This window comes from Hibiscus syriacus, unplaced genomic scaffold (genome assembly GCF_006381635.1).
Source record: "Hibiscus syriacus cultivar Baekdansim isolate YM2019G1 unplaced genomic scaffold, ASM638163v2 tig00110656_pilon, whole genome shotgun sequence".
Lineage (NCBI taxonomy): Eukaryota > Viridiplantae > Streptophyta > Magnoliopsida > Malvales > Malvaceae > Hibiscus > Hibiscus syriacus.
The window spans coordinates 1985-19730 of NW_024062816.1; the positions used below are offsets into that span (position 1 = coordinate 1985).

At 34.3% G+C, this 17746-nt stretch overlaps 1 protein-coding gene and 3 pseudogenes across 1 annotated transcript; 3 read left to right on the forward strand and 1 right to left on the reverse strand.

Annotated features, from left to right (window-relative positions):
• Positions 1-778: 778 nt before the first annotated feature.
• On the forward strand, positions 779-2281 carry LOC120137364 (annotated as a pseudogene).
• Positions 2282-3934: 1653 nt separating this feature from the next.
• Positions 3935-5220, reverse strand: LOC120137333 (annotated as a pseudogene).
• A 7091-nt stretch (positions 5221-12311) lies between these two features.
• LOC120137275 lies at positions 12312-14493 on the forward strand. The gene has a single exon (XM_039153071.1). It carries the CDS (start codon positions 12700-12702, stop codon positions 14236-14238), a length of 1539 nt encoding a protein of 512 aa, XP_039009002.1. The 5' UTR covers positions 12312-12699; the 3' UTR covers positions 14239-14493.
• Positions 14494-15678: 1185 nt separating this feature from the next.
• LOC120137323 lies at positions 15679-17746 on the forward strand (annotated as a pseudogene).

Below are 17746 nucleotides of genomic sequence, written 5' to 3' on the forward strand. Positions count from 1 at the left end.
TTTGTTGATATTCTATTTGTTTTAATGAATATATAATAAAAATGAATGAAGAAATGCTGGGGGACCCGCTCGTGAGAGATGATTGGAGGGGAGAGAGAAGAGAGAAAGAAACGGGGAAATGGAGTTTGTTTAGTTTTATGTTTATATATTATATTTAGGCTTAATTACCTTCTAGACCCTATAGTTTAGCCAAATATTTCTAGTTAGTCACTAATTTTAGAGTAAAGTGTCTATTAAGTCACTCTAATTTAGGTGCATTTTACAAAGTAGTCACTCTAAATAGGTCGGCCTATCATACTTATAAGGCTTAATAATAATCCTAAGCCTGAGCTATTTAAATTAATAGGCTTTTAAAAAGTCTGAGTCTGACCTTTTTATTAAATAGGTCAGACCAACCAGACTTTATGTAGGTCAGGCCGTAGGTCTCTGTAGGCCGGTCTGGCCTATCCTAACCCTAGTGGTGGAGATGGACTAACTTAGCAAAACCAGGTGGATGCAAAAAGGACCGGCTTGGATTTTTCCTTCATAAATAATTAGGGCTAATTCTACCTAACATCCCTAAACTACTGTTTATGTATAATTTGGTCCCTAACCTTCAAAATATATTTGCTGGTTTCTCAAAGTATAAGGCTATAAGCATCAGTATTGATTATGCCCTTCTGTTAATTCAATTATCAATGGAAGTGTTTTTATTTTTAATTTTTGAATTATGTTTTTATTTTGTTTAATCAGTTCGATTTGATTTAAGCCAACACCCTTCTGATTCTCAATCTATTCCATGGCAGCTTCTTCTCATTTCATGCACATGGACACCGTTAACCAAGCCGCCGCTGCCTGGCCGGCGCTTCAAGTCCCGAACTTCAAATCATTTGCTCCTCCTCCGTTGCCAACCTCCCAAGCTCTTGTTTCCCCTTGTTTGCTTTTAGTCCCACTGATTTCCTGGACTCGCATGTATGCTTCTTAATCATCTCCAATTGAATCGCTATTTCATGTTATATAAATGGTAATTAACTCTTGTTTTTTTATGTGTTTACAAGGCGTTTGATTTCTCTATCCAAGTACTCAAACCGCAGCCGAGGCCGCCACCGTCGACTGACATGGTCTCGGTGGAGCAACCGGCGTGGAGTTTCGGTGAGACCGTGAAGCAACAACCCGAGTTGAATAACAAGAAGGTTGAAGACGGGTATAACAGGAGGAAATACGGATAAAAGCAAATGAAAGGGTTCAAGTTCACGGAGTTATTATTACAAGTGCACGTACCCGAATTGTCCCACGAGGAAAAAAAAATGGAGACTTCTTTGGACGGACAGATAACCGAGATTGTTTACAAAGGTAGCCATAACCATCCCAAGCCTCGATCGACTAGAGGTCCTCGGACTTCGTCGTCCGAGATATCAGATCGATCGGTCGGCTCCTTTCTGTTGCAGGATGAGACATCGGTTCCGTTGATGAAGACGAGTTCGACAGAACTTCAACAACAAGTAATGGTATGACATCAACGAAAATGAACCCTATTCCAAAAGATGGTAAGCTTGGCCTAGACGAAAACAATAGACTCGCACCATTGATGTGTCCGCTCTTGGTTATGGTTTTATGTTCTTTTGCAGGAAGGTGAAGACGAGATCGACGGTATCGTCGGTTGCGGTAGCAAAGCTGTGAAAGAGCCAAAAATAGTGGTGCAAACGAAGAGCGATATCGACATTCTTGACGATAGGTATAGGTGTAGGAAGTATGGGCTGAAAGTAGTCAAGGGGAACCCCAATCCAGGGCAATTTCATTTACTATCCACCTAATTGTGTACTGATAGGAAATTGAATGTGTAGCTGATATTGTTGTGTTCATCAATGTCTTGCAGGAGCTACTACAAATGTACCATGATAGTTTGTCCGGTTAGAAAACACGTTGAACGAGCGTCCCATGATTTGAGAGCCGTGATAACAACTTACGAAGGAAGCACAACCATGATGTTCCGGCCGCACGTGGAAGCGGCTACGCGATGAACAGGCCTTCAACCACAACCGTGAACAACGTTAATGCTCCCATTGCCATGCCTATTAGGCCTTCAGCTGTCCCAGTCAACCTAACAGTATAAGTTACACCAACTCTGGAATTACCTTGGACATGCTGCAGCACAATGATGGTGGCTTCGGGTTCTCGAGATCGGGAAAGCCGATTGGCTCCTACATGAGCCAAATACAATTCTCGAAGGGTATTCACCAAGGATGAACCCGGCGATGATTCATTTCTGGACAGATTCCTGTCTGGAAAAGGGAAATACTGAATGTTCAATACACAGAATTAGTGCATTTAGTCATTTGTTTAATAAATAACCTCTTTAACTTCAACACTGTTGTCTTTTTCACATTTTCTTTGTTGTGTTCCCATAACTACAAATACATAGAACATAAAACAAAAATTGGGACAGTTGGCATATCCCATGGCAGAGAAATAAAATTTGACGATCTCACGGGCGATCCAAGTACAAAAAAATCGAAATTGAGAGGAAAAGATGTGAATACTTACAATGGGTTCCTTAAAAAATAACAAAAGCAGCAACGACTAATGGTGATCACAAACGGTTTGAATCGTAAGCCTCCACGAAAAACATCTCGGCCTCTCTTAGTTCACCCGATTAAGAGAAAAAATTTCTTCTCCCAAAATTATTTTGAGAAAAATGGCTGAAGAAAAAAGTGTTGTTAGACCTTACCTCACTTTTAAATATCTCAGTTACCCTAACCTCTTAAGGATTTTAAGTTATTTCGAATTAATAAAAAAATCTTATTTAATTCATTCAAATTAAATATTCATTAAAGACTTATAATCTGAATTATAATCTTAACGTTTATTTAAATTTTTATTTATTTATTCTGAATTAAATATTTATTAAAAGAGTTGTAATTAAAATTATATTTTTTTTAATCTTTACTTGTTATATTCGGGATAATTAAAATCATATGTATATCAAATATACATATATTAACTCTAGATATATTTTAGTAACATACAACAAATTGTACATATTTGCTCATTTCAATCCTAGGGTGTGACTATGTAGGTTCTTGTAACGTTAGTAGTAATTATTAGAACAATTCTAATATTGCATACAATAAGTGACATCTAGTAATATATCATTGTCACATAAGTTGCAAAATATTATGATTCGACATATCATCTTCGTGATTAACTCTTTATGTATTACATCTTTTTGTCATTTATATCTATAATAGGCACAAGTCTTGAAATAGTCACACTTGTATAGCTCATCTATTGTTTCTTGATATCTAGAGTAAACTATAATAAACGAATAATTTGTGATATCTCATATCAACTTATTCGAGCATGGCTATGCATTTCTAATCTCACTCAATCAAGTAGCTTGTGATATATTTCCTATTATGTAGAAAGGACAAATCATATCTTAGTCATACGCACCCACTGCATATATCGAAATATATTCAATAACAGTCTTTATAATACAACCAGTTACGGAGCATGTTTAACTATATCAAAACATACACAATATATGTTTGGATAACATTGATCTCAAGTCTTAGAATCATACATATAGTCATCACCATGAGTAATGTTATGACCCTTACATAATAATCCAAGACATATGCTCATGGGGGTCAATCCAATACATTGTTCTCTAATAATATAATCATGTATCAATTCTGACATCTTTATGTCAATGACAACGCGTTGTCATCAATCAAAAACATGTTAGTCTTAAGTGTATATTATTGCTCATGCCCATAATAATACTTGACTATGAATCTTTTAATAATAATAATAATATTATTATTATTATTATTATTATATGAACTTTATTATATTTCAGTTTATTTTAAACAGATATATAACTGAAATAATAATGACAATGTATTTATTCAATAAATCGATAAATAAATGTATTGGGAACAAGTCTAAACCAATTGATCATATGTATGTTTGAGTAGACAATTTATACCCAGAAATCATGGCTGAGATTGCCAGCAATATAAACGCAAAGAAAGACAAGCTGATAGCCGAAGCCGAGGAATCGGTAAAAATGTCGTCTTGACCTTCTCTCATCAGGTTCGTCATCGGAATCGCGGCAGATACGGACGATATCAACAAGTACGACACTACCTACATACAGTTAGGCAGAGAAACAAACACCGGAAATCGACTTTAGGGCATGCTTAGCATGCTTTTGACTATCCAAAAACACATTCTGATAGCAAAAGTATCACTAAATAAAGGGTTGTTTGCCATTAACCAAGAAACATATACTTACCAAAAAGAAATTTTCAACTGTAAATGCAATCCTAAACTAGTCCCACATGCAATCAACTCCATGGATTACTGTTTTTAATCATCAAATTTCGATCAAGGAAACACTCGAGTTTGTAGTATAACGAGAATGAATGTATATCATAATATTAAATTGCGATTGCGGTGAGGTTCGAGCCGTGATTTGTTTTCTAAAAATAATTACATCTTTAAATTGTAGATGCAATTGCGGTATCGTGATAACCTTAAAAATAATACGATGGATGATCATACTATGTTATCGTATGCTAATTTTTTATTTTAGCAACCAAACAGAAGAGTTCGAAAGCAATATATAAGATGATGAAAGCATTGGAAAAAGCAACCTGATCCCCAACAAAGTCAAGCATGGCAGAGAGACGTTGATCCAATATCAGCTTCGCGCTCACATGCCTGAACGCCTGTACCCCGTGTACAAAGCCGATAGAATTGCAATTGCCAACAAGTACCTGCAAAAAGGACGAAAAAAATATCAAGTATATCAATCCCGAAATCAAGTTAAACTTTTTTTATATTTAATTTGGATCGAATTCACTGTGATCGGGGTTTAGTGCAACCTGTATTCTTCGTAATTGTCAAAATTTTCCCAGTCGCCGTGCTTGTTGCTAGCCGTGATTATGAAAGAGAGCAAAGAGAGGAAGAAAGCGAATCCTCTGGCGATCAAGGACCCTTTCTTCAACAAATCCTCCCTCTTCCAACGCCTGGTAATGGAGGAGACGCTGAATCCAACCCCCGGAGTGGTGCTCTCCTCGTCAGCTGGGGCTTTGGGCGCCTTCGCCGGCGATGCCGCTTCAGTATCGTGGGAATTCGACATATGCGAACGCAGTTTAGTATATGATCTGAGAATGAGATTTTGAATTATTGTTACCTGAATAAACTGGGAAATCAAAAGAAGAAACGGTGGTTGGTTCCTCAAACTGACAACTCAGCCTTCATTTTGCCCGTCTTTTGATATTATTTATGAAGTCGCGCCATGTTGTGACATGTTATATAGGATCCTGTTACACGTAATACATTTTATTAAATGAAAATATATTTATTAAAAAATAAAAAATTAATCTTAGTCTATTTTTGTTCATCTTAAATTTATATAAAATAAAAAAATATTTTGTACTTCTCTATAATCTTTTAAAATTCGATCTAATTTTAATTAAAATATCTATCTAGTTAATTAAATATTAATAAACATGTAAAAATATTAAATAAGATATAATTATATTAAAGTATGTTCATTTAAACTTATATTATATCAAATTAATAAACAATATCAAAACATATTTAAATTTAAAATTTTAAAGAAAATTTATGGATTATAAGAATATTTGATGAATTAGTCAAGCTATTCATCTTTGTTTTAACATTTTTTAGGTCTTAAATTTTAAACCTATTAAAAGTATTTTTTTTAATTTTTTCTAGAATTTTCATTCACGTCTCTTCTGAGTAAAATTAAAATTAGATTAAAAATTTATTCAAGATAATATATATACAAAGACCTAAAAAGATACATAGGGTTGTCCTAATTTTCTTTTTAATGAGATTTTCAAAATTTTTAAAGCATCGTTTTAAGTGATGAATTAGTGTTATTTTCTTTTTCTTTTTTATATTTCTTATTTAGATCTATAAAAATCTTATTTTCATTTTCAAATTTTAGGTCTTAATTTAGAGTGTGACAATCCATATACTTCCTGACGTCTTACTAACCAAATCCAACTGGTATGAACATCCCGGCGTCGTCGTGGAAGGGTTGAAGCATGGAGGTTTCGGGTTTGTTGATAAACATATGAGAAGAATGGGTAAATTGATATTTTATCCCTGAATTATTTTGGGTTTACAAAAAGACCCATAATTAGTCATTTATCTCAAGTTTAAGGGTTAAAATAAAAATTATACCTTTTTACTAACGTGTCACATCATTCAACTCACGGAAGTTAACGTCTCAGTGACTACGTCTTAATTAAAATGAAACAAAAGTGACCATGTATTGACGTTTCTAGATCAGTGACCATAAATTAAAAAAAAATGAAACAAAAGTGACAAAATCTATAGTTTATCCTTTAAATAATAATGGGGGGGAGAGAAACGACTTGTCGAATTGGTGCCACCTGGATCGAAGTTTCACATGATACGGAATGTAAGTTGCAGCAGCGATTCAACTTTGTATTTATCATTTTATAAGAACACCGTAATGGTATTGGTGGAGAAACCGATGGAATGTTGGACGTTGTGATATTTACTCACTCGACATCATCGTCGAGTTTTATTTGTTATCCTTTTCTGTTTTTTTTTATAATTTTTGTTAGTGCATAGTTTTTAGAGTACATTCTATCATAGTGTCATACTTTCATAATCTTCAAACTTAAACTGTCGGAATATCAAAGTTAAAGTTTGACGGGTCGTGCGGCTTTATTGTTTAAAGTATGAAATAACCGATAATAATAGTTAAGGGATTTTTTTTAAACTCTTAAGTTTAAATGTTGTATGTATTAAGAGTATGAATATTTATTATCAAATAATTGAAATTTTTAAATAAATATTATTTTATATACAATCTGGATCTATAAAAAAAATGCATTTATTTGAATAATTTCGAATTTATTCTTTTCCTTTAAGTTGTTGCTTTAAGCAGCAAACACACAATTGTATCGTCTATTATTAAATATAATTTATACGGTTAACTACACGTATAATCACTTATGTTTGTGTTTTGTCCACTTTTAATTATAGATTTTAAAAAAACATAAGATATAGTCACTTATTCATTTTTTTTAATTAAGGTATGGTCATCATGGATTAACTGCTTCTAACCATTAACAGAAAATGTGACATGATAATTGGTATAATAACACATTTAGTCCTTATGATTTACATATTCTCTAAATTCATTCATATTTTAAATAAATTTTAACATAAAATATATTTTTTAAATGAAAATAAAATAAAATATTTTAAAATTAAGTTAATAATAAACATATTTAATAATTTAATAGAAAAAATATTTTTAAGTTAATATATATAAAATATTATGAATTTAAGTATTTATACACTAAGATACAAAATATACACCATGTTGTATACTTTAAAACAAGCAATGATCTTGGCTCAATTGTTAGATATATGTTTAATTTATTAAGTGATCAAGGTTTGAATCTTTTTTTGTCACAATTTGCTTTTCTTTGTTTTCTTTCAACCAGAGGGTGACACATGTCACTCTTTGATTGTTGGAAATAAATATATTAAATTAAAATAAAATTAGTTCTCCAACCGAATGGTGACACATGGAATGACATGTGGCATCATCTGATTGGAGGATTAAAATTTTATGTAAATATATTAAAAATATGACTAAATTGAGAGAATATGTAAATAACAGAGACTAAATGTGTGATTATATCAAAATATTTAACTGATGTTAATAGAATTTAACTCGGGTGACTACATCTTAATTAAATAAAAACGAATATAAGTGGTCATCCATGTAGTTAACCCTAATTTATAAGTAAATTATATATGAATATAGTAATAAATAATATATTAGAAAAAATAATAAATCAAATTTAATTCCTGTAAAATAATTTAATCGTTTGTGGAATGAGACACTATATTTTTTAAGTAATGTCAGGGGTTTGAATCTTATTGTTTGCGAACGAAACAAACTATATTGGAGGATCGTCCTCACTTTTACAGTGTTCAATCTAAATTAATAGATCAATAGACCAGATATCATTCATTAATTAAAATGATAAATATTTTGAAACTAATATTTCTAATTACTTCAAATCCGTACTAAATAATAATTTTAATATATAAATTATTTAAATTCATAAAATAAATCGAAAACCTATAAATATCTAAATTCACCATCCAAATTATGGTGAAAGTGACCGCGTGATCTAAAGAAAGAGGAAAAATGAAGCAGGGCCTTAGCTTTAGCCGCTATTGGCGTTAAGCACAGGTGGATCCTCAACCGTTTTTATGTTATTCTGTGGCTGTCCCTGTCCTTAGTTGGAACTAACACCCTACGCCCACGGATACCCAAGGTCTGTGAATTGTACATCTCTTTCTTCACATTTTTCACGACCCCACCCTAAGGTACCCTGCCCTTCACTGCTTTCCGATGACGACTTTTCAATAGAATGAGATATGATTCTTCAAAGTTAAGAAACGGCATAAAATGGTTGGAATCGAAAATATTAATTTTTTAACATTTTTAATTACATGCAAATCCAAAATGTTAAAATTTTCAATATTTTCAATTGAATAAAAAGTGTTATTTTCTTCATATATTTTCAGTTCAATAAAAAATGTTAGAAAAGAACTAATATTTTATGTTGTGTTTATTCCTTTTCGTTCTTTAATCTTAAGTTAAATTATCGCACAACAGAACTACCCGATTGTTCAAAATTTAATTGTCTAAAGATAACATTTCATAGATAAGAGTTTATTGATTAAAAATATTAAAAAGTTACCTCCAGATTCCCATAGTTTCTTAGTTAGAAAAGTGTATTGGTATCGATACTGGCCCAGGAGTATTATACTCGCTTTAAGTATCGATACCGAAAACTAAAATATCAACTAAGAGAGAAGGGGTAGTATCGATACTCAACCCTTGGTATCGATACTCTCATGAGTATCGGTGTCAAAATTGCATTTTGAAATATCAGTTTCGATACCCCTCCTTTAGGTATCCAAACCGAACCCTTGGTATCGATACTCAAAGCATTAGCATTGATACTTCTACCCAAAATCCCCTATATTTTTGCCCTGCATAAGAACAATATCAGTATTGTTCTTCTGGTACTGATATTGATATCCGAAAATGCCTTGTTTGGGCATATTAAAACCCTTCCAAACTAGTTTAAAAGCTCTAATGAGGTCCGGATCCCCAAATGTTATTAAAGTCTTATTTGAGATTATTAGGGTCATAAAGAATCAACATACAACATAAAAACACATAATGCTAAGATTTATCATAATCACGCTCTTACCTTTTAAAAGCTAAATGTATATTAAGCCAATGTACTAAAAGGCCTACAAATGGTATAGAAATGTTAGAATGTGTTACCTTAAATTCTTGGTAGCTAAAAAGTGTTTCAATTCACCCAATAATTAACTTCTCTTTTTCTCTAACTTTGGAACCTTCTCCAACTTCTCTCATTGACATAACAAGGAAATGGTGTTACTAACTTGTTTATGGAACATTTATGAGTCCAAAAACACTTTCTAAATTTCATCTTACTCCCAAAACGAGCTAGAACCCCCCTAGATTCTTAAACCCTCCACTAAACCTATTTTTGAGACTATAGTTAAAATTTGAGATTTGGGGCTTGAAATGAAGCTCTTGAAAAGGAGATTAATATTCTTACCTTATCTAGTTCCAACTAGGTTTGAAATCCTTAAAGCTTTAATATTTACTTCACTTGGGAGAGGAAGAGGGTTTGGGAGTTTGGGGAGTGGTTACATGAAAATCATAGAAAAACAAGGGGTTTTAAGCTCTAGATTACAAAAATGGGTAAATTACACTTTCAATCCTCTTCCTTTATATTTCTCCAAAACTCATCCCAAAATTTTCACCACTTGGGCCCAACTTAAGCCCACATCCAACTTAACTAAGTCCACTATTTCTATAGGTCTTTTGGGCTCTATTTATAGGTCTCGGGTTAATCCGAACTACTAACCCGGGATTCGGGACATTACAAAATAATTGAAGATTTTTTATAGAATAATACCTTATATTCATTCACATCAAATTAAATAAAAAAAGTGAAAATGTTATTTTCTTCTATTTTTGGCTACTACTTGTATATGATTTGTTTCCTTGGATTTTCATTTAATGTAATTTGATCCTGATTATGTTTTTAATTTGTCTATTGCCTTAATTTAGGCATTAGCTTTAAAATCTTTATTCTAATCATGTATTAAATTTATAGATTAAATCCCAAAGATTTTAGAATTAATCAATTTGATCATCAAGATTAACTTTAATACTTAATTTTACAAAGAACCGTGCCTTAATTATACCAGTTTTGTTAACTGCCGCGTAAACACTTCTATTAAGTGTTAACGACAGGTGGCTATTTGAAACTATTTAAATAGTTCAGTGGTCATATTGACACAAATTTAAAAATAGTGGTCATTTCGAGACCAAGCCCCATAGTTGGGTGGTCATTTATGTAGTTTACCCAAATTTTATATATGATAAGACTTGGATTATAATGAATATAAGTGTAACGCAAACGATACAAGTCAAATTTAAAGCACAGTAGTAATCGTTTACTGATAGAAACTGTGTTAACCTAAATAGAAGTAAATATGTATTCATGCATCTCACTGACTCATTAATTCCTTGCACATGCGGCAATTCATCCGTATGTAGGAAAGCAAAGCATCTTTGTTTAAATTTAACTAAAATATATCTTTTGGTGTCAAATTATTTTTTATAATAGTCAATATTAAGTAATTAAATATTATAAAATAAATTTTTCTATTAATCGACTAATCCATATCGGATACTGCAGAGGTGAGGGCGAATCTCCTAACCCAGTTTGCTCCTTTCGCAAAGGCTAGAATTCGAACCCCTGACATTGCTTAAGGGATCAATGTCTCATCTCACTAGACCAATTGGTTGTTGGTATATTGTTTTATTTTTTAATACTAAATTGATAATTATTTTTAAAAATGTATTATATTACATAAATATTATGGGTGGTTGATTACAGACAAAATAAAGCCAAACAAATACATACTGGCATGTCAATTATTATAATGTCAACCGAATAAATAGAAAAATGAAGAGCTAACGTGTAATATGAACCTAATAATGAAAGCAGAATTTTACCTTAGGATAAACTTTTTAAAAACTATATAAAATTTTATAAAATACGAAATGAAATGAAATTAAAATATATAGTCAATTTTTTTCTTTGATGATATATTATGTTAAAAATTAATGAATATATCATTCGACTATAAATTTTAAATAAAATATTAATTTAATTTTAAATTTTAGATAAAATATCAATCTAAATCAATAATTTCGTCAAAGGCTCCCTTATTAGTCATCATGTATCATCATTTTCGTCCACTATCATCATTTTCGTCCACTATCGTCATTTATCTTATTTGTCCTCTTAAACGTGAATATAGTATTTATTTTATCAAAAAATACTTCGAAATAAATTTATAATATAAAATATTAACAAATTAATTCTTTAAATACTTTTATTAATAAATTTATTTCTAATGATAATTAAAAAAATTATACCGAAATATCTACAAGACAACATATAATAAGATAACACGTGCTTTAAATATAGTCTATTAATTTATAAAAATATTGTAAATTTTTAATTTGATATAACATTTTACTTATAGATTGAAATTTGGATTAATCAATTTTTTTTTTGATTAATTTGAGGTAATTACAAGACATCACCTGTTCAAAGATAAATCCTTAATCTTTTGACATTAAACACTCACACCCTTGACATCTATGGTATTCGAACCCATATCATCAAGAAATAGCAACATTTCCTTTACCACGGAGGTCATTTGGTTCATGCGGATTAATCAATTATTGAAATAATAAAATCGATCGAATTAAATAATTTTTTTTATTAATTTGGGTTAAATACAAGATTGTTTATGCTTAAAGATAACTCTTAATCATTTAATATTGAACGCTCATACTTTTGACATTCCTAATACTCAAATCTAAAATCTTAAAAAATAATAATTTACTTATCACCGAAGTCGATTATTTCGTAAAAATTAAAGTTAGAAATTAATTTTGTACCCTTTTTTGGATTTCAATGGAAAATAGACGAATCAACGGCACCAAATATGGAAGTAAGTAATAGTGGGCCGGGAATTATAACCCGAGTAAATTCACTTTCCCCTTTTCCAACCAGCTGCTGAGTTGGCTTATCCGTGTTGAAACCACCTTCTACATAACGGTGGGTCACCAAAACCAACTCACTTTATCCCACACCTATTCTTCCATCCGAACATTCATTTCAATTTCTCTCTCTCCAACTCTTCCAATTTCCGCTTTATTTCGCAACGCCAGCGTCCACGTTCGCCGCCGCGGCGATAGCTAACAGATAGTTATGGTCTCCCTCACTCCGTAAACAGCGAGAGAAAAAAACATGCATTCCCGTTTTGCCCTTCCTTTCCGTTTCTATTTCCCGATTCCTTCTCCTTTACTTTCCAGATCTCTCGTCGGAGCCAACCATACCTCTGCTCGTTTCTGCTCCCGTTAATATGTTCTCCATTTTCAACGATTTTTTTCCATTTTTTGTTGACTAAAATCCACAGTCCAACGGATATAACTCAAACGACGAAAAACAGCTTTATTTTTGTTTTTTTCTGTATATAGTTACTGTTGTCATGGAACCTGCTACAGGGAAGCATAGCCTTTTCAAGAATATTCTGGCCCGAGCTCTTCTTTTCGGTGTTTTCGTCCTGGTCGTCCGATTCGCTTACGTGGTTACAATCACGGGCGAGTCTTGCAATCGCGGTGACTTTTGCTTCTTCTCCATGCCGCAGAGTCTCAACTTTGTCATACCTGGTGCTGGAGTCTCCGCCATCGTCGGAAACGACGCCGTCTCACGGTCCGATCCCCGCCGTGAACTCTACACCAGCAAGGAGTGGATCAGGGCTGTCCATTTCTACTCCTCGGTTTTCCAAGATCTGATCTCTGACGGTTACCTCTCGCCTCACTCCAAGTCTCTCTGCGTGGAGACTCCCCTGGGACAAGAAGTTTTCGCCTTGAAAGATATAGGCGTGGAAGATTCCATCGGCATTTCAAAGAAAGCGGCCAAGCCTTTGGTGATTAAAGGTGAGGGACATCAGATACCGTTCAATGATGATTCTTTTGACTTCATATTTACAGGTGGTGGCCGCCTTGATGTATCTGCGCGTCTGTCTGATTTTGAGTCGGAAATCACTCGGACACTCAAACCTGAAGGGTTTGCAGTGGTCCACATCAAGGCTAATGATACTTATAGCATGAATTCTTTACTTGATTTGTTCAGTTCTTTCAAATTAGTTAAAATGCTTGATATGAAAGGTTTCGATTCATCAATGCCTTTCGTTAGAGAAATTGTATTGAGAAAAGAAGCTGGAGTTCTTAACCATGGCGGCAAGAAGATTCCAGATGGTAATTCTGGTAATAAGTGCTCCGTTCCGGGGCATAAGCGAGAACTAGTCGAGAAGGCAGAGCCACTTATAGAGGAGGAGCCCTTAAAGCCATGGATCACCTTGAAAAGAAATATAAACAATGTGAAGTATTTGCCATCAATGGTTGATATCAGCTTCAAGAGTAGATATGTATATGTCGATGTTGGTGCTAGGAGTTACGGTTCGAGCATCGGAAGCTGGTTCCGGAAACAATACCCCAAACAGAACAAGACCTTTCATGTATATGCAATCGAAGCCGATAAGCATTTTCATCAACAATATGATTCGAAGAAGAAAATGGTTACATTGTTGCCTTACGCCGCATGGGTAAGGAATGAGACGTTGCGGTTCGAGATCAATCGTGATCCTGGCCAGGAAGAAGTGAGTGAACTAAAGGATAAAGGCAGAGGGATGGGCAGAATACAACCGGTGAGATCGAGCGGAGGCGAGGTGGACGAGATTCAAGGGTTTGATTTTGCGGAGTGGTTGAAGAATACAGTGACCGAAAGTGACTTCGTGGTGATGAAAATGGACGTTGAAGGAACCGAATTCGACTTGATTCCTCGGCTATTTGAAACAGGTGCAATCTGTTTGATCGACGAGATCTTCCTCGAATGCCATTATAATAGGTGGCAAAGGTGTTGTACCGGTCAGAGAAGTACCAAATACGAGAAGAATTACGGCCAATGCTTGCAACTGTTCACTTCGCTCCGAGACAGCGGAGTTCTTGTCCATCAATGGTGGTGACTGGCAAGTGAAAGTAAGCCTTTTCCCTTGTTTCTGTAATGGCTTATATGATATGAAATCTCACATCCGTAGTGGTTTTTTCTTTCATTTCTGGGTTATTGTTGTTGTTGTCCATCAAAATTTACCATTTACTTGGTTGCATCACCGTTCATGCTTGTATTCATAGTTTCACATTTAGGCCTGTAAAGGGCAAACTATATATACAAATATTAATCATGGAATTCATACATCTACTTCACAACATATTCATGGGAATTTGGATTGGGGATTTAGATGTTTATGGGAATTTGAATTGCTGATTTGGATATTTTATGATTTAATTTTTAGATTTCTGACATTTGTGCATCTATCTGCACTCCTAGAGATTGAGTTCAGTCCCTGGGATGCATTTAAAGTTTTAATTGCCCCGTTGGTGTTGGCGTAGGGTGTGGTGGATCTACTCCATATTAACCATTGTTATATTATAAATATTTTAATATTATCTAATTTACTCGGAGATATAATATTACTGAAGTTAAAATTACTTTTGAAAATTTAAGCTTGTGTCAAAATTTTTAAGGATGACGCTTGGTCAGAATTTTTTCTTTAGTTAGATATCTACTTTATCTAATATATATATATATATATGGATCGGATCATGTTACACAAGGTAAAAGTTAATCTTTTTTAGTTTTATATAGATTTATGAACTTTGGATGAGTGAAAATAGATGAATGAAATTAAAAATAGGAAATGTGATATTCACTAGAAAAAAATAAGGAGTCAATCTCGGTCGTCTATTTTTATTCATCCAATAGTTTTAAATCTGTGTAAAACTAACGAGTTTTACATTGTGTAATTGAATCCCGACCCATATATGAGTCCATTATGATTATTCCTTTTGGGTTGAATGATAACTTAGAATGATAGAATACTCGAGTTCAAATGGGTCGAATGATAACTGGAAGGATATAATACTCGAATCAAGTTCAAATAGATAAAATCAATTCTCTAAATCTATCCTTTTGAAAACTTATCAAGATTAACTATTTTAAAATTTTCTAACCGTAAAAATGTGAAAATAGAAGAAAGAAAGACAAGAACGAGTCATTTTCTACTGGTGCCTAATAAAATAAAATTAGCTGTTTCTTTATCCCGACGTTATAACAAACTATAATATATATTTAGTAAATTTAATTTATGTGATTATCCAAAATTAATGTATATTAATTTGTAAACTTCAGTTATTGTATTACCATTGCCAAGGTATTACCCACCAGTCCACCACCACCCTTTCGTCCCCCCACCCCCCAACTTGGGCTCGAATTCCCCGCTTCCATAGCCTCTTTTGTGGGGGCTGCAAATCGGTTTCTCGAATATATTTTTTTTAATTTTTTTTAAAAAAATTGGGGGATTTTTCTTAAGGGAAAAAGGTAGATTTCCCTCGAACCCACCCACGCACCCACCCGCACGAATATGGGTGCGTGCTGCTCTACGGAATGCACATACAAAGGTAGACGGCATGGGAAACACGAGTCGGAGGAGAGGGACGAAAAGGATGGTCATGGTCATGGTCGTCACGATGATGATAATAATATCACCTCCATCGGACATAATGGCGCCATTATCAGGCTGCAGGGCTCCTCTTCCCACACCTCTATGTACTCCCGCAAGGGCAAGAAGGGTATCAATCAGGACGCCATGACCGTTTGGGAGGTCACTTCCCCTTCACCATTACCTTGTTTTATTCTGAGTTTCTCCATTCTATTAGAATATCTACAAGTCATTATCATTCTCTTGAAAAATATTTCTGGATCCTTTGGTGTGTACGGCAACAGTATCTACAAGTCATATTACTCTACAAATAATCATAATGATCCTAATTATGACATCAATACTTATTATCGATATGATGGATATATAAGTCGTTATATAAAGGGAATTTTCCGTCCAAATTAAAAGATGAATCATACATTGTTCTAATATTTTCCTATCAACAAAGGGAATTCAGTTCTTCATCATGTCATGATCTTTTAGATATTTTCAGTATCAGCTTCTTTGGTGGTGGGAGCTGAATTAATATATCAATTTGGAGTTCACCTACACATGATTTTCCTAGACCAGCCTTGGCACACAAATTGATGTTGATCTCCTTAAATGATCCAGAACTTCACGGGCGAGAAAAATGTGTTCTTCTGCGGTGTATTTGACGGCCACGGTCCCTCGGGTCACAAGGTTGCACACCACGTATGCGAGGCCTTGCCCTTGAAGCTTTCCACCGTGCACAGACCTCAGCCTCGACACGGTACTAAAAAGGAAAGCGACAATGAAGACCGTCACAAACAATGGGAGGCGGATTTCATGAGATCTTTCAAAGAACTGGACCAAGATCTTAGCATGGACGATTCCCTTGATAGTTACTGCAGTGGTACCACGGCTGTAACCCTTGTTAAGCAGGTATGTTAATGCATTTACCAACTAATATATATATATATATATATATATATATATATGCAATGTATTCATTGTAGTTGTAGCTTTTGGTACCATGATCTTGACAAATCTTTTCAGGACCATCACTTGATCATTGCCAATTTAGGGGATTCTCGAGCGATTCTCGGCACTAGAGACAACAACAACCAACTCTTTCCGGTCCAACTCACGGTCGACTTGAAACCAAGCATACCGGGTGAAGCCGAAAGAATCCAAAAGAACGGCGGCAGGGTGTTTGCGATGGAAGAAGAACCAAATGTACCTCGAGTATGGATGCAAGACCAAGATTGCCCTGGTCTAGCCATGTCGAGGGCTTTGGGGGATTTCTGCCTCAAGGATCATGGACTTATCTCAACCCCTCAAGTTTTCATAGAAGGCTAGCATCCAAAGATGAATTTGTAGTGATGGCAACAGATGGGGTAAGAATGCAAATCTTGATGGTCAGAATTAGGATCAAACATTGGGAGGGACTAAATTGTTTTTACATCAAAAGAATAAGAATTGAATTCCAAATTCGGGTATAGTAGAGGGATCAATAACAAAATTTAACCAATTCGGCATATATGCAATGTCTTTATGTAATTTTGATGCAGGTGTGGGATGTGCTTTCAAACAATGAAGTGATACAAATTGTTGCCTCTGTAAAGAGACTGTCCATAGCAGCAAAGGTATTGGTTTATTACGCGGTTCAAGCATGGAGAACGAAGTACCCGGGCTCCAAGGTCGACGACTGTGCCGTGGTGTGCTTGTTCTTCAAGAAACAACATCATTCAACCTCGGCGAGCATGTCCGACATCAGCATGCAGACTGCGAGCCAGATAGACATTCCGGATCCCGACCCTAAAGGCAAGAAAACCGAGGAAGGCGAGACTGTGATTAATTCCGAAATAGTCGTGGATCGGAAGATGCTTGAAGAAGTAAATAGAGCCAATGCTTACAAGCGGTCTCGGCTAGGCAGTTCGAGTAGGCACAAAACTTCCGGGGATTCCAGTGGGGGAACCCAAAGCTAAAGTGTGTAATATAGTAAAATCTCAAA

Excerpts from the sequence above, each read along its gene's own strand:
- LOC120137275 (XM_039153071.1), top strand. The coding sequence starts at position 12,700 with ATGGAACCTGCTACAGGGAAGCATAGCCTTTTCAAGAATATTCTGGCC.